Source organism: Aquarana catesbeiana, linkage group LG02, assembly GCF_042186555.1.
Source record: "Aquarana catesbeiana isolate 2022-GZ linkage group LG02, ASM4218655v1, whole genome shotgun sequence".
Lineage (NCBI taxonomy): Eukaryota > Metazoa > Chordata > Amphibia > Anura > Ranidae > Aquarana > Aquarana catesbeiana.
Window position 1 is genome coordinate 146,354,465 of NC_133325.1, and position 22,234 is coordinate 146,376,698.

At 45.4% G+C, this 22,234-nt stretch overlaps 1 protein-coding gene across 3 annotated transcripts in view; it reads right to left on the minus strand.

Moving 5' to 3' along the window:
• Positions 1-21,745, minus strand: part of CALCOCO1 (calcium binding and coiled-coil domain 1) — a 184,061-nt gene extending 162,316 nt beyond the window's left edge. For 2 of the 3 annotated variants that reach the window (XM_073613609.1, XM_073613607.1), the window contains exons 1-3: positions 21,604-21,656; positions 11,382-11,612; positions 1,115-1,268 (exon numbers count right to left, since the gene is read on the minus strand). In XM_073613609.1, coding sequence (XP_073469710.1) covers positions 1,115-1,268; positions 11,382-11,401 — 174 coding nt within the window. In that variant the 5' untranslated portion in view covers positions 11,402-11,612; positions 21,604-21,656. Of the gene's footprint in view, positions 1-1,114; positions 1,269-11,381; positions 11,613-21,603 lie in introns of all 3 variants that reach the window. The other variant, XM_073613610.1, reaches the window with a different exon arrangement.
• Between the last annotated feature and the right edge of the window lie 489 nt (positions 21,746-22,234).

The following is a 22,234-nucleotide window of genomic DNA, read 5'->3' on the forward strand; positions in this document are numbered from 1 at the left end:
TCAGACAATACCAGGCTGATAACAGACAAACAAAGCAGGAGAATGCTATGGCACATAGGGCTTTGAAGAGAGATAACAAAACACTGCAGATAGATGTGCCCTTCTCAAATTTCATGAATCGGGTTTACATCCACTTTAATTTAATCCAATATACTGTATATACCCGTACTTAGGTGGGAAATCTTAAAGTGGTTTTTAACCCACTATATGATGACCATGCCATCCGCTCTGTTATATAACGCTATGTGCCCCTGTGCCTATGCTGTATAAAAAAAAATGTCCATTATACCTTAAATCAGAGTAGCTCCCGGCACTCACGTGACTCCTCGGCAATATCCTCTCCGGGAGAAGAGAGAGAGATCCAGGAGTCATGTGAGTGCAAGGAGACGCTCTAAAAGAATGTATAATCATCTTTTTTTATATAGCACAGACACAGGGACACAGCGTTATATAACAGAGGGGATGGCATGCTTATATTATAGATTTGATTGCACCAGGAGGGGAGGATCATGGAGTTGACGGAGCTGACAGGCAGGGAGGGGAGGAGGACACAGGAGAGCAGACAGCAGGGCTGCGGATGACAGAGGCACGTAAACTGACCACGGTGTCAGGGCTTAGCAGCCATGATATACCGTGGTCAGTTTACAGGGAGAAGGATATAGCCAGGCAGGATCAGCAAGGTGTTTTAGGTAATACGGGGGCCAAGTTACACAGCACAAGCACTGTGCTGTATAACATGCTTTAAGGGAACAGGATCCATTTTTTTTTTAGGGTAACAAACACTTTAAGTCATTTCAGTGTCTGTGTCAACCTCTTAATCTGACTGTTAGTGGTGTTTGTAACATGACTTATTGTAAATACATTTTATTTATCTTTATAAGCCACAGTCTATACTTACGCTGACCTTACTGTGTTATTCAAAGAATTTCTGCATGGGCAAAGAATCTCAAAAATAAGGAATTACTCAGCTTAATTATGTTTAATAAATCATTTTTGTATTGGAGGCACTGTTGATTAAACGATCGATATAGCTGACTAAATTAATTGTTCAACATCGCTGACAGAATTGATAGGCACGCTAGTTCTTTTATAAAACAAAGACTCATTCTCTCACTTTAAAAATGCCAATCCAGTCCCTGGTGGAGCCCTTCATGCCAGCTGGCAGGGTGTAGTGACATTCCACATTGGCACTGGGAACATAAGTGTGAGCCACATTCAGGAAACAGACAGAATGGAAGTTGGCCTCCATGACAGTCAGTTGCTTCAGTCTATAAACAATAAAATAGATAAGGTTATCATTTGCATAGTATTTATCATCATTCACATAGTATTTTCATGAGCATGAAAAACAGAATAATAATAGTATGTTCAGAAGAAATTTATGTACAGCAGTGTGAACCTGTTGCCCCTTTTACTACAGCAATAGACATTTCCTTGTGCATTTGCATGTGTCGTACAACTGGACTGTGGTATTAAAATGAACAGAATCTGTTGTCATTTGACAAATGATCTATAGTTAGTGTCTCTGTGTGATGATGCCTTTTATAAACTATTGACAATATGACAGTCAATGACTGTCATATTTTTGTTGACAGGAGCTAAGTGTGCAGGAAGTTTGCTTACTAATACCTGCACATACTAGATTGATTAGCAGACAATGGCTGCCAAGCTCTCTCTTAAATTAGAGCATAATGGAAGACAGAATAAGGCATTCATTAAAAACAAAAAACAAAAAAGATACAACAAAGAATATACTCTCTATATATCTCAAGTTGATTTCAAACTGTCATAGTGACTACACCAAAGACCAAAAGACTCTCTTCTGAAACATATGCACTGTTATAGAGCCTTGTGAACTGTATATATTGTATGTACCTCTATGTTATGCAATGACTATGCTAAGGACACCTGCAGTAGATTAGCAAGCCTATTTATTGATGCCACAAACAAATGAGGGTGGTGTAAAATGCATGTAGGATATAACCTTCTTCAGGCGTTGGAATTACTCAGCTGTTCCGTCAACAGAAATTTCTGTTCTGCAGAAAGTTCCTGTTTATGGGAATAAAAAAGGGGGTAGTGGCAGAGATGAGCTATGATGGCAGACACTGATGGTGCAGGCCATCCCAGGGGATGTACCATAGTAATTAGGGCAGGCAGTTTTATAAGTGGCCCAAATTGTTACCCAAACATTTATTTATTTATTTTTTTATATAGCCTCACCAACTTACACAACACTTTACATATTGCACATTGACATCAGTCCCTGCCACCAAGGAGTTTACAATCTAAGGTATCCATCTCACATATATAGACACATACTAGGGGCATTTAAAACAAGAGCTACCTAACCTACCAGCATACTTTTGGAGCGAGGGGGAGGAAACTGGTGGACGCAGAGGAAACTCACACTAGCACAAGGAGAACATGCAAACTCCATCCAAGTAGTGTCCTGGTTGGGTTTTGAACCAAAGTCCCTAATGCTGCAAGGCAAAGATGCTAACATTAGCTAGCTAGGTGGGTAAGGGCCTTTCCATGGACATAAAATATGAAAACAGCTTGTATGAGTAAGTGATATGCATTTTCTAAGGTCACCTTAAAGTATACTAGCATCACTGTAAGCTCTGGTTTCACAAGATAATTAATCATGCCTGTTGTATAAGTAAATGCCCTCCCCCAGTGCTGCTGTCGCCACTGGGGGGCCCAATGACTGCTGGATCATAAGGAGAGCATGCCCCCTCCTCCATCTTGCAATGCAGCACCTGCCAGAGCAGTGTATCACCAACCTCAAGCCTTGTCAGGTGACATATGGGGGAGTGGCTAAGCACATGCAAATACTGACTTGCAGATAACACTGACTCGCTCAAGTTCACATAGGTTGGACTTGATGGACTTGTGTCTTCTTTCAACCTCACCTACTATGTAACTCAGAAAAAATCTGCATGGCCCAGTGGCAATGGCAAACGAATTTCTGTTGGACAACAGGAGATGAAGGGCATGCCTTCATCCTTAAAGTATGACTAAAGGCAAACCTTTTTTTTTGTTTTGTGTGGAGTAGATTAGAACACCTGTCAGTTCTTTTTACAGTTTATGCCCCCATTAGGGAGAGTCACACTCTCTATTTGTCCTGTTTACTGTTATCATTGAAAGTAAAAGAAACCCCACGTTCTGGGTTGTCCCCAGAAAAGTAACAGAGGTAAAATCATCCAATGGGGACACTAGTTTTGGAAACCTAGGGGTCCCCAAGGAATTCCCTTGATTAGCAGGGATTTCCTCTTACTTCCTGTTTTGGCTATGGGACAGGAAATGAAGGGAAATCTCCCTAATGGGACAAAGATTGCAAAAAATAAACTAACAGGGGTTATAACCCTCCCTTACTCTATCCAAAATGGAAAAAAAAAAAAGTTTTGCCTATAGTTCTTCTTTAATGTGTTTTTTGTGCAAAGTTTGGATTTTAGCCCATTTTCGATTCTAACTGGAATCTCAATAAATGATTTTTGTGCACAGTGTCCAGTAGATGAACTGTCTTGATCCAAACAGTTTTATCTTTTATACTGTCTCTTTGAGCGTGAGAGATAAAATGTTTACAATATGAGTGTCGGAGTATCACTCTCTAGTGCAGTATTATCTTGTAACAAATCCTCACCAACATATGCCTGGTTCTATCATTTATGTTTTATTAGTCTCTATATAAAAATAAGATAATGGAAGCATGCATATTCAATGCAGCATTTCTGTTTAGTGCCAGGGGGTGCATGCCACTTGGATAATCTCCAGCTCTCAAAGGGACATATTAAACATATTCCATTGCTTTATAGCACCAGTGCCCCAAACTCTGACAGCTGTTTTTAGTAGGCGCTTACAATAAGCTTTGTAATCAACTGTATGCATTGCATGCTTGTACCTCCAATTAAATTATAAATGAATAATGGGATTAAAAGGCACGTAAACACCTTTTTATTACTTTTTTTCACTCAAGTTTCATAGACAGGCAGAAATACAATCCCTGGCAAAAATGATGGAATCACCAGTCCCTGAGGATGTTCCTTCAGTTGTTTATTGTTGTAGAAAAAAAGCAGACCACAGACATGGCCAAAAACTAAAGGCATTTCAAATGACAACTTTCTGGCTTTAAGAAACACTAAAAGAAATCAAGAAAAATAATTGTGGTGGCCAGTAACAGTTAGATTTATAGAACAAGCACAGGGAATAAATTATGGAATCACTCAACTCTGAGGAAAAAATTATGGAATCATGAAAAACAAACAAAATAACACTCCAACACATCACTAGTACTTTGTTGCACCACCTCTGGCTTTTATAACTGCTTGCAGTCTCTGAGGCATTGACTTAATAAGTGATTAACAGTACTCTTCATCAATCTGGCTCCAGCCTTCTCTGATTTCTGTTGCCAAATCATCTTTGCAGGTTGGAGCCTTGTCATGGACCATTTTCTTTAACTTCCACCACAGATTTTCAATTGGATTGAGATCCAGACTGTTTGCAGGCCATGACATTGACCTTATGTGTCTTTCCTCAAGGAATTTTTTCACAGTTTTTGCTCTATGGCAGGATGCATTATCATCTTGATAAATGATTTCATCATCCCCAAACATCCTTTCCAAAGATGGGATAAGAAAAGTGTCCAAAATTTCAATGTAAATCTGTGCATTTATTGAAGATTTAATGACAGCCATCTCCCTAGTGCCTTTACCTGACATGCAGCCCCATATCATAATTGACTGTGGAAATTTGCATGTTTTCTTCAGACAGTCGTCTGCATAAATCTCATTGGAACGGCACCAAACAAAAGTTCCAGCATCATCACCTTGCCCAATGCAGATTCGAGATTCATCACTGAATATGACGTTCATCCAATCATCCACAGTCCACGATTGCCTTTCCTTAGCCCATTGTAACCTTGTTTTTTTTGTGTTTAGGTGTTAGAGATGGCTTTCTTTTAGCTTTTCTGTATGTAAATCCCATTTCCTTTAGGCGGTTTCTTACAGTCCGGTCACAGATGTTGACTCCAGTTTTCTCCCATTTGTTCCTCATTTGTTTTGTTGTACATTTTCTGTTTTCAAGGCATATTGCTTTAAGTTTTCTGTCTTGACGCTTTGATGTCTTGCTTGGTCTACCAGTATGCTTGCCTTTAACCACCTTCCCATGTTGTTTGTATTTGGTCCATGTTTTAGACACAGCTGACTGAACAACCAACATCTTGTGCAACACTGCGTGATGATTTACCCTCTTTAAGGAGTTTGATAATCCTCTCCTTTTTTTCAATTGACATCTCTGGTGTTGGAGCCATGCTTCATGTCAGTCCACTTGTTGCAACAGCTCTCCAAGGTGTGATCACTCCTTTTTACCTACATACTAACAAGCAGATTTAATCTGATGCAGGTGTTAGTGTTTGTAATGAAAATTTACAGGGTGATTCCATAATTTTTTACTCAGAATTGAGTGATTCCATAATTTATTCCCTGTGCTTGTTCTATAAATCTAACTGTTACTGGCCACCACAATTATTTTTCTTGATTTCTTTTAGTGTTTCTTAAAGCCAGAAAGTTGCCATTTGAAATGCCTTTAGTTTTTGGCCATGTCTGTGATCTGCTTTTTTTCTACAACAATAAACAACTGAAGGAACATCCTCAGGGACTGGTGATTCCATAATTTTTGCCAGGGGTTGTAGATGAGAAAATGTTCCTTAAGAAATGGTATAGTGATGAAAACTGAGGGGAAAAAAATCACAAGAATAGTAAGCCACTATTCAGATCTGTGCTTTGGAGTAACGGACAGTAAAACACGCATTTTACTGCACATTGCTACAATGCATGGCAAAGCATGTTGCGCGATATTCATTTTGACACTAGTGCACAACAATGCACATACACTGTAGCCCAAAATGCACACCACACTAAACTATTCTAATGCAAAGTGCCATAAAAAGCCTTTAAAAAGAAACAGCTACTATTAGTAGCAATATCAAAGGTTGTGAAGGTTGTATGTAAAAAAATTTAACAGGCACAAAACAGGTATAAAAAAATAAAACGAGGACAATACATTTTCCTATGAAATGATAGGTGAGGAATTTGAAATAACAGCTGATAACCTGTGCGTCCAGATTTATAGTATATACACTGGAATGCCCATATAACAAACAATATACTGGGCAGAACTATAATTTTGAGAAAGCCTCCTCTCTGCTCCAGTTGGCAGTCACAGGTTAACATCATCCCATGCAATGCAAAACCAATAGCCCTGACTTGTGCATGAGGGAGACAAGGCCCCATACAAGACCTGGAGTGCCAGGGAGAAGAGGGGAGCACCTGAACTTATTGCTTTACTCTTAGGCTTGGGGTCCATTCACACCATAGACAGTCCAAAATCTGTGTTATTCAAGCATAGTTCACATTAGTACAGTATAGTGAAAAAAGTATAGCAAGTATAGCATGAACAATGCACAGTAGGCACATAGTTTCTTGTGTGAATTGGCCCTTAACGAGCAGTTAACCCTTGCAGAACACTGCAGGGGCTTTTATGTAATTCTCAGATAGCAGACTGAAAGCATTAACATGTTGATGCCATTTGAAAAGTTGTTTGCAGTATTTTAAAATTTGAAGCTTTCATGAAAATAATGGCAGGTGATCTTGCCATAAGGGTCATGGGGGTCAATTCACTAAAGGTTACTGCATGCTATATGAAGATCACGTGACCCATTTGTTTCCTGGAAATATCACATGAAATAATAAAAGAGTAAATTCATCAAAGTAAAATATGTGAGTTAAATACCGCACATTTGTTAAAAATGTGAGACAAATGCCGCAGAAAAAAAAAAGAAAAAAAGAGATAAATCATTAAAGGAAGAACACACACATTCATTATTTATCACCTGCCAGAAGGCAGTCTTTTTTTTTTTTTTTTTTTTAGCAAAGTACAAAATTTGTCCAGTGAATTAAAAGTATACAATGCATCAGTGTGGAAATGTTCTGCCCGCACCTCAGGAATGAAAATAAATTGTAACATTTCACCACAGGGAGATCATTCCTGTGGATGAAAGCATGCTAGAATGTTTTCACAGTTTCATAGTATTTCTATGTGGATTTATTTCTTCCTCTGGTGCAGTGTTAGCATTGTGAAAAAAACAATACCAAAAATAACACAAAATTTAAGTGATAAATAATCGCAAAACAAATATTTAACCACTTCAATTCCGGGCACTTTTACCCCCCTTCCTACCCAGGCCAATTTTCAGCTTTCAGAGCTGTTGCACTTTGAATGACAATTGCGCAGTCATGCACCAAAACTACCTTTTTATCGTTTCGTTCACACAAATAGAGCTTTCATTTGGTGATATTTAACCACTCCACGCCTGTGATATAGCCGTAAGACGGCTACGGCACGATTGCCGGGAGGGCGTCCCTGGACGTCCTCCTTTGTCCCGCGCACCACCGCAGGCGCGCATCAGGGAAAATCTGTGTTGGCCATGTCCCTTGGACACAGACAATCACAGATCGTGCTAATTGGCAAATCACAGCAGCCATTTAGCACTCAATCGGCGTGTCCAATCTAAAATGTAAACATATGAGATCATCTCTCATTGCCAGCTGTCCCTCCTCACACAGAGACCGCGTGTGAGGAGTGAGAGCTTCTGTGCTGCAGCGTGAGTGAACACTAAATAAAACAGTGCCCACAGTACCTATCAGTGCCATCTGTCCCCAGTGCCACCTATCAGTGCCATCTGCCTCCAGTGCCACCTGTCATCAGTGTCACACGTCATCAGTGCCACGTATTAGTGTCATCTGTCATCAGTGTCACATGTCATCAGTGCCACGTGTCATCAGTGCCATCTGTCATCAGTGCCATCTGTCATCAGTGTCACGTATCAGTACCATCTGTCATCAGTGCCACATCAGTGTCAAGTGTCATTGTCCTGGTGCTCCAGGGCCTTCAAAAGTGTAATAGGTAGTCAACAAGTTAGATGTGTAATTTATGCTCCTAGAACACCTGATGGTGCTCCCTGCATGTTGGGCCTCTCTATGTGGCTAGGCTGTGAAAAAGTCCCACACATGTGGTATCGCCATACTTAGAAGGAGTAGCAGAATGTATTTTGGGGTGTCATTTGTGGTATACACATGCCATGTGAGAGAAAACCTATTTCAATAACAACAGCGCTTTAACTGCAGAGGCAGCAGCTGGGTGTGTGTGCATGCTGCAGCCCCAATGCTTTGTTTCATAGCTGCAGCGGGAATTACAAGTGAATTGGGCTAATCTGCAAGTGGTGCAGGAAATGGATTAAAGCAGGCAGTGAGGAGGCGATACAACATCGCCTGTCAAATGCTCTCTGAGGAGTAATCCAAACAAGTTGCTTTTCAGAGAGTAAAAAGTGCGAACAAGCCCTATACAGTGCATCCGGAAAGTATTTACAGCGCTTCACTTTTTTCACATTTTGTTATGTTACAGCCTTATTCCAAAGTGAATTAAATTCATTATTTTCCTCAAAATTCTGCAAACAATATCTCATAATAGAAGCGTGAAAAAAGTTTGTTTGAAATCTTTGCAAATTTATTAAAAATAAAAAACGAAGAAATCACATGTACATAAGTATTCACAGCCTTTGCCAGGACACTCAAACTTGAGCTCAGGTGCATCCTGTTTCCACTAATCATCCATGAGATGTTTCTACAACTTGATTGGAGTTCACCTGTGGTAAGTTCAGTTGATTGGACATGATTTGGAAAGGCACACACCTGTCTATATAAGGTGCCACAGTTAACATAACTCTATATGTCAGAGTACAAACCAAGCCATGAAGTCCAAGAAATTGTAGACGTCTGAGACAGGACTGTATCAAGGCACTGATCTGGGGAAGGGTATAGAAAAATTTCTGCAGCATTGAAGGTCCTAATGAGCACAGTGGCCTCCATCATCCATAAATGGAAGAAGTTTGGAACCACCAGGACTCTGATGCCCCGTACACACGGTCGGATTTTCCGATGGAAAATGTCCGATCGGAGAGTGTTGTCGGAAATTCCGACCGTGTGTGGGCTCCATCGGACATTTTCCATCAGATTTTCCGACACACAAAGTTGGAGAGCAGGAGATAAAATTTTCCGACAACAAAATCCGTTGTCGGAAATTCCGATCGTGTGTACACAAATCCGACGGACAAATTGCCACGCATGCTCAGAATAAATAAAGAGATGAAAGCTATTGGCCACTGCCCCGTTTATAGTCCCGACGTACGTGTTTTACGTCACCGCGTTTAGAACGATCGGATTTTCCGACAACTTTGTGTGACCGTGTGTATGTAAGACAAGTTTGAGCCAACATCCGTCGGAAAAAAACCTAGGATTTTGTTGTCGGAATGTCCGAACAAAGTCCGACCGTGTGTACGGGGCATTAGAGTGGGCCGCCTGGCCAAACTGAGCGATTGGGGGAAAAGGGCCTTAGTCAGGGAGGTGACCAAGAACTCGATGGTCACTCTGATAGTGCTTCAGTGTTTCTCTGTCTAGAGAGGAGAACATTCCAGAAGAACAACCATCTGTGCAGCACTTTACCAATCAGGCCTGTATGGTAGAGTGGCCAGATGGAAGCCACTCCTCAGTAAAAGGCACATGACAGCCCATCTGGAGTTTGCCAAAAGGCACCTGAAGGACTCTCAGACCATGAGAAACAAAATTCTCTGGTCTGATGAAACAAAGATTGAACTCTCTGGCCTAAAGGGCAAGCATCATATTTGGAGGAAACAAGGCACTGCTCATTAACTGGCCAATACCTCCTCTACAGTGAAGCATGGTGGTGGCAGCATCATGCTGTGGGGATGTTTTTCATTGGCAGGAACTGGGACACTAGTCAGGATTGTTGAAAAGATGAATGCAGCAATGTACAGAGACACCCTTAATGAAAACCTGCTTCAGAGCATTCTGGACTTCAGACTGGGATGAAGGTTCATCTTCCAACAGGACAATGACTCTAATCACACAGCCAAGATAACAAAGAAGTGGCTATAGGACAACTCTCTGAATGTCCTTGAGTGGCCCAGCCAGAGCCCAGACTTGAACCCGATCGACCATCTCTGGAGAGATCTAAAAATGGCTGTGCACTGTCGCTTCCCATCCAACCTGATGGAGCTGGAGAGGTCCTGCAAAGAAGAATGGCAGAAACTGACCAAAAATAAATGTGCCAAGCTTGTAGCATCATACTCAAAAAGACTCGTGGCTGTAATTGGTGCCAAAGGTGCTTCAACAAAGTATTGAGCAAAGACTGTGAATACTTATGAACATGTGATTTTTTTCATTTTTTATTTTTAATTAGTTTGCAAAGATTTCAAATAAACTTCCTTCACGGTGTCATTATGGGGTATTGTTTGTAGAACTTTGAGGAAAATAATTAATTTAATCCATTTTGGAATAAGGCTGTAACATAACAAAATGTGGAAAAAGTGAAGCGCTGTGAATACTTTCCGCATGTACTGTAGAGTCAAGTAAGGGTGAGAATTGGGGGGGCATGCAATGTTTTTTCGGGGATCTTAGAAAAGACACACACAATAAACTGGTGTAACGCTCAGCGCTAAAACGTCTGATGATTAGAAATTGTAGGAGGGCATGGATAGGTATGCTAGCTCTTCAAAGCAAAAATAAAAAATTATACAGGTAAAAGAGTAAAGTTTAAAAAAAAAAAAATCAAAGTCCTGAGATAAAATGAAATGAAATAAACAGAGTTCTAGAGGATGAGCACCTGTCAAATTTGAGTCTTTGAAATAAGTGTTGCAGAGGGAGCAAGGCTGCTTCAGGCATGGGCTGGGAAACCCGATCACTGTAGGAAAAAGAAAGGCAAAAAAGAAAGTCACGCCAGGCAAATCCTAATGCAGCATTATTTTATTCGGTTAAAATACAAAAAATTGTTGACTGTATAAGGTTACAGTGCAGTGTATAGTGCAACTAAGGGTAGGTGCTTTCCACGTCCAGCATTGCAGAAGAGCCGCTAGGGTGTCCCTGTGGAAGAGTCCACAAGCGCTGTATGTCAGCGGGAAGCTGAAGCCTCGAGGGTACTTGAGAGGACGCCGGCTGAGTAACTGTGTAGGAGTGATCCGGAGTGTCTGGCCAGGAGTGATACCACTGTGTCTGGCCAATCAGAGTGTGAAATAGAAATGGAAAACTTCCAAGCAGAAGAAGCCTGCATCCATCTTGAGTCAGATTGGCCAGACACAGTGGTAGGCGTCAACAATTTTTTGTATTTTAACCGAATAAAATAATGCTGCACTAGGATTTGCCTGGTGCTTCTCTTTCTTTTTTGCCTTCCTTTCAAGGGGATCTTCACTGCATTTGAGCACCATAAACCAAAAACACCATTTAATTCATTTTTAGTATTAGCTAACTGACCCATCCATCCATGTTTCCATGCTTTATTTTGTTGAGGAATCACTTTGAAAATCAACCCCCTAGCATTTCTGGCTGTGGCCATCTTGACTAGGGGAAGATGATTCATGTAGCATTAACTTCCTGGAATCCATCTGTCCTTAGCTTAAGCAAGCAGGCAGGAGTGTGCGCTTAGCTGAGCAAACTCCTCCTCCTCTCTTCCTGAAGAATCCTGGGTCATATGACATCATTTGCCTAGGCAAGAAACCAAGAAGTAACTGAGATGTAAAAAAAAAAACAAAAGTTTAAAACAAATAAATATGTTATGCTTTCCTATTTACTAATGCTAGTAATGCTATCACAAATAATCAACGTTGACTGGGAGAGTGAAGTTTAAAACAGGAACTCCACTCCCCTATACATTTTTCTTGTTATTACCTATACAGCAGGTTGTCTTCAAAAAACATACACAGCCAAGCACCTGGTATTTTCTGCTGCACCGTTCCCCTCCCGCATTCCACATTATAGGTCTTCTATACTGAAGTCATCAGGGGGGCGGGTGTTCTTTCACCCAGCCCCCTCATAATGCTCTGGTGCACATGTGCAGTGTGCCGAAGATTACCCGGATGTCATCTGGGGAGTGATGAGCTCAGGTATGTTCGGACTAGGATATCAACCCACATGTGCAAGTCCACAGGAAAGCTGGCAACTGCATGGGCCAATAATCTGCAGATGAGGCTTTCCCCTACCCACATGTATACAAGCCACTTGGCTGCAGATGATTTGCCAATACAGATGACAGCTTCCCGGTGGACTTACACACGGGTTCAGATCCTAGTCTGAGTACGCTCAAGCTTATCACTACTCTTGGGTAGGAATGAGTTCAGGCATGTAAATATCTTAGTTCAAACCCACCTGAGCAAGCCCGCCAGGAAGCTGTCACCTGTACTGGACCAATCATCTGTGGCTGGGGCATCGCCCACCCTGCATGTATACAATGGCCCTGTTTACATGTGGCTGTGGGGCGTGGCTCAGCCACTTATGATAAACCCAGTACAGGTGACAGCTTCCTGGTGGGCTTGCTCAGGTGGATTTGGACTAAGGGCTCATTCACACTGGCACTTTTAAGCTGCCCTGGGCAGGAATCACTGAGAGCTAGTAAGGATAAGTATGCCCAGGAACATTTCCTTATAGTGTGAGTGCAGACCAGCGAAAGGGAAGGGACAATTGATCACAGGCATGGTTCAATTAAAACGGTCCCCATGTGAGTACATTCTTAAAGCTGGTCAAAGATAGATCAATAAATCGGCAGGTTCAGCAGGACCAGATAAATTTTGATCCACCTTTGGACTTTCCTGCTCGAGTAGTCGATCTAATGACTGGCTTCTCTCAAACAGGAATGTTGGAAATTGTTCCTTTGATCAGCACTGCAGCCAATTTGCTTATTAGTGTATTCTGACAAAAAAAAAAAAAAAAAAAAAAAAAAAAAAAACAATCCATGTATGGGCAGATTAAAGTGGTAGTAAAAGTTTGTCTTTTTTTAAATTGCTGACAGGCAGGATATTTATGACAAAATAAATCCCATCGGTCTTTTGTCATAAATACTTCCTCCTGCCTGTTAGCCTTCATATACACTGCGCCATACATGTGCAGCTTAGCGAACACTCACAGGCCCAAACTCTGCCGCTGCGATATGACTCCCGTGTGCATGCGTCATCACGGCCCAGCCACTCAGGCACAGAACCCAGATGGAAGACCGGTGATGATGGAAGTGCCCGCTTGATCGTTCGCAATGCAGCGCTGGAGGGCTCGGTTTGACAGGTAAGTGTGCCAAAATGTGCTAATATGCTGTGCATACTAGTAGGTTATGGCATAACCCACCTGGAGGCATCTAAAAAGAAGTAATGTTCGTGGAGTTTACTACCACTTTAAAGTGGTATTAAACCCAAAATCAAAAATGTAATATATTGCAGCTTACCAATCATTGGATATGGTGGCTGCATTAGTTTTCTTTTTTAGACTTTTTCCCTCTGTTTTCACCTGGCAATCTGACCAGTAACACACCTTCTATATTAGAGTGCCTTCAGTCTGGATGAAGGAGAACAGGGGGCACCCTTTAGAAAACATCATTGTCAGTCTGGGGGGGGGGAGTGGTGTTAGATATACTAGCAGATTTAGATACACTAACAAATCAAAGCCAAACTCCAGCTAATACAGTTACAGCAAACAGCTTTTTTTTCCTTTTGGGATAAAGGTTTTATATAAATAAATAAAAGCTGGTCATTGTAAGCACCCCTGTCATTGGTAAATGGTTTGCCTCATCCAGTATCTAATACATGTACAAGAGAACTTGTTCTTTTAAAAAACAACAGACCGCCAGATGAAAATAGAAGAAAGAAAGCCTACAAAAGAAAACTAATGCAGCTGTCACATAGCTGCAATATAATAAATGTTTGCTTTTGGGTTTAACCACTTGCCCTCCATCCCATAGCAGTTTCACTGCTACAGGGCAGCTCTCCTGTGCAGAATCATATATATATATATATATATATATATATATATATATATATATATATATGTGTGATTCTGCCGTTCCGCCTGCAGGGGGCATGCGTGCGGTGCTGGTGGGCAGCTTCTGCTGTGATTATTCACAGCAGAAGCTGATCTGCAGGTGCCAGGCACTGGATGTCCACCGGCACCCGCCGATCGTCAGTAATGCACACAGACCTGAGATCTGCCCAGGCAAAGAAGGCAGATCTCCGTTATGACAAGGGAGAAGGAATGGATTTTATTTCCCTGCAAAGCAGGGAACAAAATCCATCTCTTGCTTTAGTAAAAGCACCTCACACAATACACAGAAAATACAGGCTAGGCACACAGTTAACCCTTTGAACGCCCCTGATATTTAACCCCTTCGCAGCCAGTGTCATTCCTTACAAAGTGTCAAAAATGTCCGATTGTCTGCTGAAATATCGCAGTCTGGCTATAAGTCGCTGGTCGCCGCCATTACTACTATAAAAATTCCATAAATATATCCCATAATATGTAGACGCTATAACGTTCGCTTAAACTAATCAATATACGTTTATTGGTATTTTTTTTTTAACCAAAATTATGTGGCAGAATTCATATTGACCTAAATTTATGAAGAAATGTAATTTTTTACTGGATATATTTTGTAACAGAAAGTAAAAAAATTTTTTGTTTATAGCGCAAAAATAATAACCACAGAGGTGATCAATAACACCAAAAGAAAGCTCTATATGTGGGAAAAAAAAACGACATACATTTTTTGTTGGGTACAGCGTCCCACGACCGTGCAATTGCCAGTTAAAATAGTGCAGTGCCATATAGCAAATAATGGCCTGGTTATGAAGGGGGGGGTAAATCTTCCGGAGGGCAAGTGGTTAAAGTGGTAGTAAACTCTGTTACAGAACTTATACCTACAGGTAAGCTTATAATAAGGCTTACTCATAGGTACTGTGAATATCTCCTAAACTTGCACTGTTTAGGAGATATTCAGAGTGCATGCGCTCTGAAGGTCCGTCTTACAGTGCTGAACCTGCAGAGCCCGTACCGTAAACAGCGGGAGTGACGTAATCAGGCCCCCGGCCACTCGTGCAGCAGGAGGTCGCAAACCCGGAAGAAAGCCTGGGGGAAGATGTCAGCCCTCTCAGCGGTGACAGCACAGAGTTGTGGGGCTTCGTTCTAAGGTAAGTTTCTCATAATGTGTTTGTATGCGATGCATACTAGAATATTATGACATTGCCTTGCAGGGATTTTTTTTTTCTTCTAACCAACTGCGGTTTACTACCGCTTTATTACTGCTCGAGGCCCTTTTCACACCATTTGTGCAGAAAAACAACAGACCATCAGATGAAAATAAAAGAAAGCTTAAAAAATAAAATGAATGCAGCCATCACATAGCTGCAATATAATAAATGTTTGCTTTTGGGTTTACTCACTTGCCCTCCATCCTATAGCAGTTTTACTGCTACAGGGCGGCTCTCCTGTGCAGAATCATGTATATATACACGTGATTCTGCACTTCCGCCTGCAGTGGACACATGCATGGTGCCCGCGGGCAGCTTCTGCTGTGATTATTCACAGCAGAAGCTGATCTGCGGGTGCCAGGCACTGGATGTCTGCTGGCACCCGCCGATCATCCGTAATACACACAGAACTGAGATCTGCCCAGGTAAACAAGGCAGATCTCAGTTCTGACAAGGGAGAAGGAATGGATTTTATTTCACTGCAAAGCAGGGAACAAAATCCATCTCTTGCCTTAGTAAAAGCACCTCACACAATACACTGGTAGGCTGGACCTTCAGAGCCAATACCGTAAACGGCGGGAGTGACGTCATAGTGCCCCCAGCCACTAATGTAGCCGGAGGATGCGAACCTGGAAGAAAGACCAAGGGAAGACGTCAGCCCTCTCGGCGGTGACAGCGCAGCACTGGAGGGCCTCATTCTAAGGTACGTTTCTCATAATGTGCTAGTCTGCGATGCAGACTAGCACATTATGAGATTGCCTTGCAGGGATTTTTCTTTCTTTGTTTAACCAACTGCGGTTTAATACCACTTTAATACTGCTTTAGGCCCCGTTCACATCAAACATGCAGGTTCCACTTGAGATTACATCAGTTTTCATGCACGTTTCAGTAAATTTTTTACACATTGCAGATTCCTGCGCAGAAAAAATGACCTTGAGCTCTTGCAGAACGCGTGCAGAAAAACTGACGTTTCTGCACCATGGAGTAAGCGAGGCCTTAGTATCTGAACTGAGCTCATCCCTACTGCTGGGATGGATCATTTGTGTATCCCAGAAAACTCCAGGAAATGGGGGGGGGGGGGGGGAGACACCGTTCTCAACTAGGTGAGACAAGTGCTGAGGACACCACAGAGAGAGTCCTGTGCTCAGGACAACACAGAGAGAGTCCTGTGCTCAGGACAACACAGAGAGAGTCCTGTGCTCAGGACAACACAGAGAGAGTCCTGTGCTCAGGACAACACAGAGAGAGTCCTGTGCTCAGGACAACACAGAGAGAGTCCTGTGCTCAGGACAACACAGAGAGAGTCCTGTGCTCAGGACAACACAGAGAGAGTCCTGTGCTCAGGACAACACAGAGAGAGTCCTGTGCTCAGGACAACACAGAGAGAGTCCTGTGCTCAGGACAACACAGAGAGAGTCCTGTGCTCAGGACAACACAGAGAGAGTCCTGTGCTCAGGACAACACAGAGAGAGTCCTGTGCTCAGGACAACACAGAGAGAGTCCTGTGCTCAGGACAACACAGAGAGAGTCCTGTGCTCAGGACAACACAGAGAGAGCCCTGTGCTCAGGACAACACAGAGAGAGTCCTGTGCTCAGGACAACACAGAGAGAGCCCTGTGCTCAGGACAACACAGAGAGAGCCCTGTGCTCAGGACAACACAGAGAGAGCCCTGTGCTCAGGACAACACAGAGAGAGCCCTGTGCTCAGGACAACACTGGAGAGTCCTGTGCTCAGGACAACACTGGAGAGTCCTGTGCTCAGGACAACACTGGAGAGTCCTGTGCTGAGGACAACACTGGAGAGTCCTGTGCTGAGGACAACACTGGAGAGTCCTGTGCTGAGGACAACACTGGAGAGCCCTGTGCTGAGGACAACACTTGAGAGCCCTGTGCTGAGGACAACACTGGAGAGCCCTGTGCTGAGGACAACACTGGAGAGCCCTGTGCTGAGGACAACACTGGAGAGCCCTGTGCTGAGGACAACACTGGAGAGCCCTGTGCTGAGGACAACACTGGAGAGCCCTGTGCTGAGGACAACACTGGAGAGTCCTGTGCTCAGGACAACACTGGAGAGTCCTGTGCTCAGGACAACACTGGAGAGTCCTGTGCTCAGGACAACACTGGAGAGTCCTGTGCTCAGGACAACACTGGAGAGTCCTGTGCTCAGGACAACACTGGAGAGTCCTGTGCTCAGGACAACACTGGAGAGTCCTGTGCTCAGGACAACACTGGAGAGCCCTGTGCTCAGGACAACACTGGAGAGCCCTGTGCTAAGGACGGATGGAGAGTCCTGTGCTGAGGACAATACTGGAGAGCCCTGCGCTGAGGACAACACTGGAGAGTCCTGTGCTGAGGACAACACTGGAGAGCCCTGTGCTAAGGGCGGATGGAGAGTCCTGTGCTGAGGACAACACTGGAGAGTCCTGTGCTGAGGACAACACTGGAGAGCCCTGTGCTGAGGACAACACTGGAGAGCCCTGTGCTGAGGACAACACTGGAGAGCCCTGTGCTGAGGACAACACTGGAGAGTCCTGTGCTAAGGACAACACTGGAGAGTCCTGTGCTAAGGACAACACTGGAGAGTCCTGTGCTGAGGACAACATTGGAGAGCCCTGTGCTGAGGACAACACTGGAGAGTCCTGTGCTGAAGACAACACTGGAGAGCCCTGTGCTAAGGGCGGATGGAGAGTCCTGTGCTGAGAACAATACTGGAGAGCCCTGTGCTGAGGACAACACTGGAGAGTCCTGTGCTGAGGACAACACTGGAGAGTCCTGTGCTGAGGACAACACTGGAGAGTCCTGTGCTAAGGGCGGATGGAGAGTCCTGTGCTGAGGACAACACTGGAGAGTCCTGTGCTGAGGACAACACTGGAGAGCCCTGTGCTGAGGACAACACTGGAGAGCCCTGTGCTAAGGGCGGATGGAAAGTCCTGTGCTGAGGACAACACTGGAGAGTCCTGTGCTGAGGACAACACTGGAGAGTCCTGTGCTGAGGACAACACTGGAGAGCCCTGTGCTGAGGACAACACTGGAGAGCCCTGTGCTGAGGACAACACTGGAGAGCCCTGTGCTGAGGACAACACTGGAGAGCCCTGTGCTGAGGACAACACTGGAGAGCCCTGTGCTGAGGACAACACTGGAGAGCCCTGTGCTGAGGACAACACTGGAGAGCCCTGTGCTGAGGACAACACTGGAGAGCCCTGTGCTGAGGACAACACTGGAGAGCCCTGTGCTGAGGACAACACTGGAGAGCCCTGTGCTGAGGACAACACTGGAGAGCCCTGTGCTGAGGACAACACTGGAGAGCCCTGTGCTGAGGACAACACTGGAGAGCCCTGTGCTGAGGACAACACTGGAGAGCCCTGTGCTGAGGACAACACTGGAAGTCCTGTGCTAAGGGCGGATGGAAAGTCCTGTGCTGAGGACAACACTGGAGAGTCCTGTGCTGAGGACAACATTGGAGAGCCCTGTGCTGAGGACAACACTGGAGAGCCCTGTGCTAAGGGCGGATGGAGAGTCCTGTGCTGAGGACAACACTGGAGAGTCCTGTGCTGAGGACAACACTGGAGAGCCCTGTGCTGAGGACAACACTGGAGAGCCCTGTGCTAAGGGCGGATGGAGAGTCCTGTGCTGAGGACAATACTGGAGAGTCCTGTGCTGAGGACAACACTGGAGAGTCCTGTGCTGAGGACAACACTGGAGAGCCCTGTGCTGAGGACAACACTGGAGAGCCCTGTGCTGAGGACAACACTGGAAGTCCTGTGCTAAGGGCGGATGGAAAGTCCTGTGCTGAGGACAACACTGGAGAGTCCTGTGCTGAGGACAACACTGGAGAGTCCTGTGCTGAGGACAACACTGGAGAGTCCTGTGCTGAGGACAACACTGGAGAGTCCTGTGCTGAGGACAACACTGGAGAGCCCTGTGCTGAGGACAACACTGGAGAGCCCTGTGCTGAGGACAACACTGGAGAGCCCTGTGCTGAGGACAACACTGGAGAGCCCTGTGCTGAGGACAACACTGGAGAGCCCTGTGCTGAGGACAACACTGGAGAGCCCTGTGCTGAGGACAACACTGGAGAGCCCTGTGCTGAGGACAACACTGGAGAGCCCTGTGCTGAGGACAACACTGGAGAGCCCTGTGCTGAGGACAACACTGGAGAGCCCTGTGCTGAGGACAACACTGGAGAGCCCTGTGCTGAGGACAACACTGGAGAGCCCTGTGCTGAGGACAACACTGGAGAGCCCTGTGCTGAGGACAACACTGGAAGTCCTGTGCTAAGGGCGGATGGAAAGTCCTGTGCTGAGGACAACACTGGAGAGTCCTGTGCTGAGGACAACATTGGAGAGCCCTGTGCTGAGGACAACATTGGAGAGCCCTGTGCTGAGGACAACACTGGAGAGCCCTGTGCTAAGGGCGGATGGAGAGTCCTGTGCTGAGGACAACACTGGAGAGTCCTGTGCTGAGGACAACACTGGAGAGCCCTGTGCTGAGGACAACACTGGAGAGCCCTGTGCTAAGGGCGGATGGAGAGTCCTGTGCTGAGGACAATACTGGAGAGTCCTGTGCTGAGGACAACACTGGAGAGTCCTGTGCTGAGGACAACACTGGAGAGCCCTGTGCTAAGGGCGGATGGAGAGTCCTGTGCTGAGGACAACACTGGAGAGTCCTGTGCTGAGGACAACACTGGAGAGCCCTGTGCTGAGGACAACACTGGAGAGCCCTGTGCTGAGGACAACACTGGAGAGCCCTGTGCTGAGGACAACACTGGAGAGCCCTGTGCTAAGGGCGGATGGAGAGTCCTGTGCTAAGGACAACACTGGAGAGTCCTGTGCTGAGGACAACACTGGAGAGCCCTGTGCTGAGGACAACACTGGAGAGTCCTGTGCTAAGGACAACACTGGAGAGCCCTGTACTGAGGACATTGGAGAGTCCTGTACTGAGGACAACATTGGAGAGCCCTGTACTGAGGACAACATTGGAGAGTCCTGTACTGAGGACAACATTGGAGAGTCCTGTACTGAGGACAACATTGGAGAGTCCTGTACTGAGGACAACATTGGAGAGTCCTGTACTGAGGACAACACTGGAGAGCCCTGTACTGAGGACAACACTGGAGAGCCCTGTGCTGAGGACAACACTGGAGAGCCCTGTGCTGAGGACAACACTGGAGAGTCCTGTGCTGAGGACAACACTGGAGAGTCCTGTGCTGAGGACAACACTGGAGAGTCCTGTGCTGAGGACAACACTGGAGAGTCCTGTGCTGTGGACAACATTGGAGAGTCCTGTGCTGAGGACAACACTGGAGAGCCCTGTGCTGAGGACAACACTGGAGAGCCCTGTGCTGAGGACAACATTGGAGAGTCCTGTGCTAAGAGCGGATGGAGAGCCCTGTGCTGAGGACAACACTGGAGAGTCCTGTGCTGAGGACAACACTGGAGAGCCCTGTGCTGAGGACAACACTGGAGAGCCCTGTGCTGAGGACAACACTGGAGAGCCCTGTGCTGAGGACAACACTGGAGAGCCCTGTGCTGAGGACAACACTGGAGAGCCCTGTGCTGAGGACAACACTGGAGAGCCCTGTGCTGAGGACAACACTGGAGAGCCCTGTGCTGAGGACAACACTGGAGAGCCCTGTGCTGAGGACAACACTGGAGAGCCCTGTGCTGAGGACAACACTGGAGAGTCCTGTGCTGAGGACAACACTGGAGAGTCCTGTGCTGAGGACAACACTGGAGAGTCCTGTGCTGAGGACAACACTGGAGAGTCCTGTGCCGAGGACAACACTGGAGAGTCCTGTGCCGAGGACAACACTGGAGAGTCCTGTGCCGAGGACAACACTGGAGAGTCCTGTGCCGAGGACAACACTGGAGAGTCCTGTGCCGAGGACAACACTGGAGAGTCCTGTGCCGAGGACAACACTGGAGAGTCCTGTGCCGAGGACAACACTGGAGAGCCCTGTGCTGAGGACAACACTGGAGAGTCCTGTGCTGAGGACAACATTGGAGAGCCCTGTGCTGAGGACAACACTGGAGAGTCCTGTGCTGAGGACAACACTGGAGAGTCCTGTGCTGAGGACAACACTGGAGAGTCCTGTGCTGAGGACAACACTGGAGAGTCCTGTGCTGAGGACAACACTGGAGAGTCCTGTGCTGAGGACAACACTGGAGAGTCCTGTGCTAAGGGCGGATGGAGAGTTCTGTGCTGAGGACAACACTGGAAGTCCTGTGCTAAGGGCGGATGGAGAGTCCATACACAAACACCGAGCCGCCTATTCACCTGCATCATTTCCTGAGCTCTATACCGCCTGGAGCCCTCGGGAACTGTGTAATAAGAGACTGGAATAAGGCAATGGCGCGCTGCTGGACGCAGGTTCTACCGCACACAGCCCTATCCACCGTCTACAGGCCGACCTATACAACACCCCGCTCCTCATCCCCCCACACACCGAGCTCAAACCCCAACAGCCCTCTTACCCCGCATAGAAGAATCAGCTGGCCCACAACAACAGCAGCCTGGCGCGCTGCTCTCCGGGAATTGTAGTTCTGGGTTCATTTAGCCGCCTGCAAAACTCGCTCGATCGAACTACGTTTCCCAGAATAGCTTGCTCTGGCAGAGGACCAGGAGACTTGGCTGGGTTACAGTTACCATGGGAGACGGGGGCGGGGTTTGGAGCTCCATGATAAGGCCTGTGAGGAATTCTAGGCATAGGTTCCATTTTTTTCTTAGTCGGTAGCGGGATGAGGAATTAAAGTGCAGTAATACAATGTGTAAAGTAGAAAAAATGTGAAACATTAAAAATGCTTTCAAATCTATTAAAAGCAGTTTTCTGCACAGTCTTCCAAATGCATGGTTACAGCTTTGAATTTTGAGGTTAGGTTGAAATTGTTACATATCAGGAAGGCACATGAGAGAAACGTGCTTCTCTTTAGCAGACTCGTGAAAGTGCCATTAGTTCTTAGGCTTTTGTGCCCCTTCACACCAGAATGTACTGCTGTTGCTAGGTGCACACGAGTGCCATTAATTGTTAATGGCAACCCAAACGCATCTAGCAAATGCAGCAAATTTGCGGCCACCAAACTGCGTTGTATCGCAGTACCATGATTC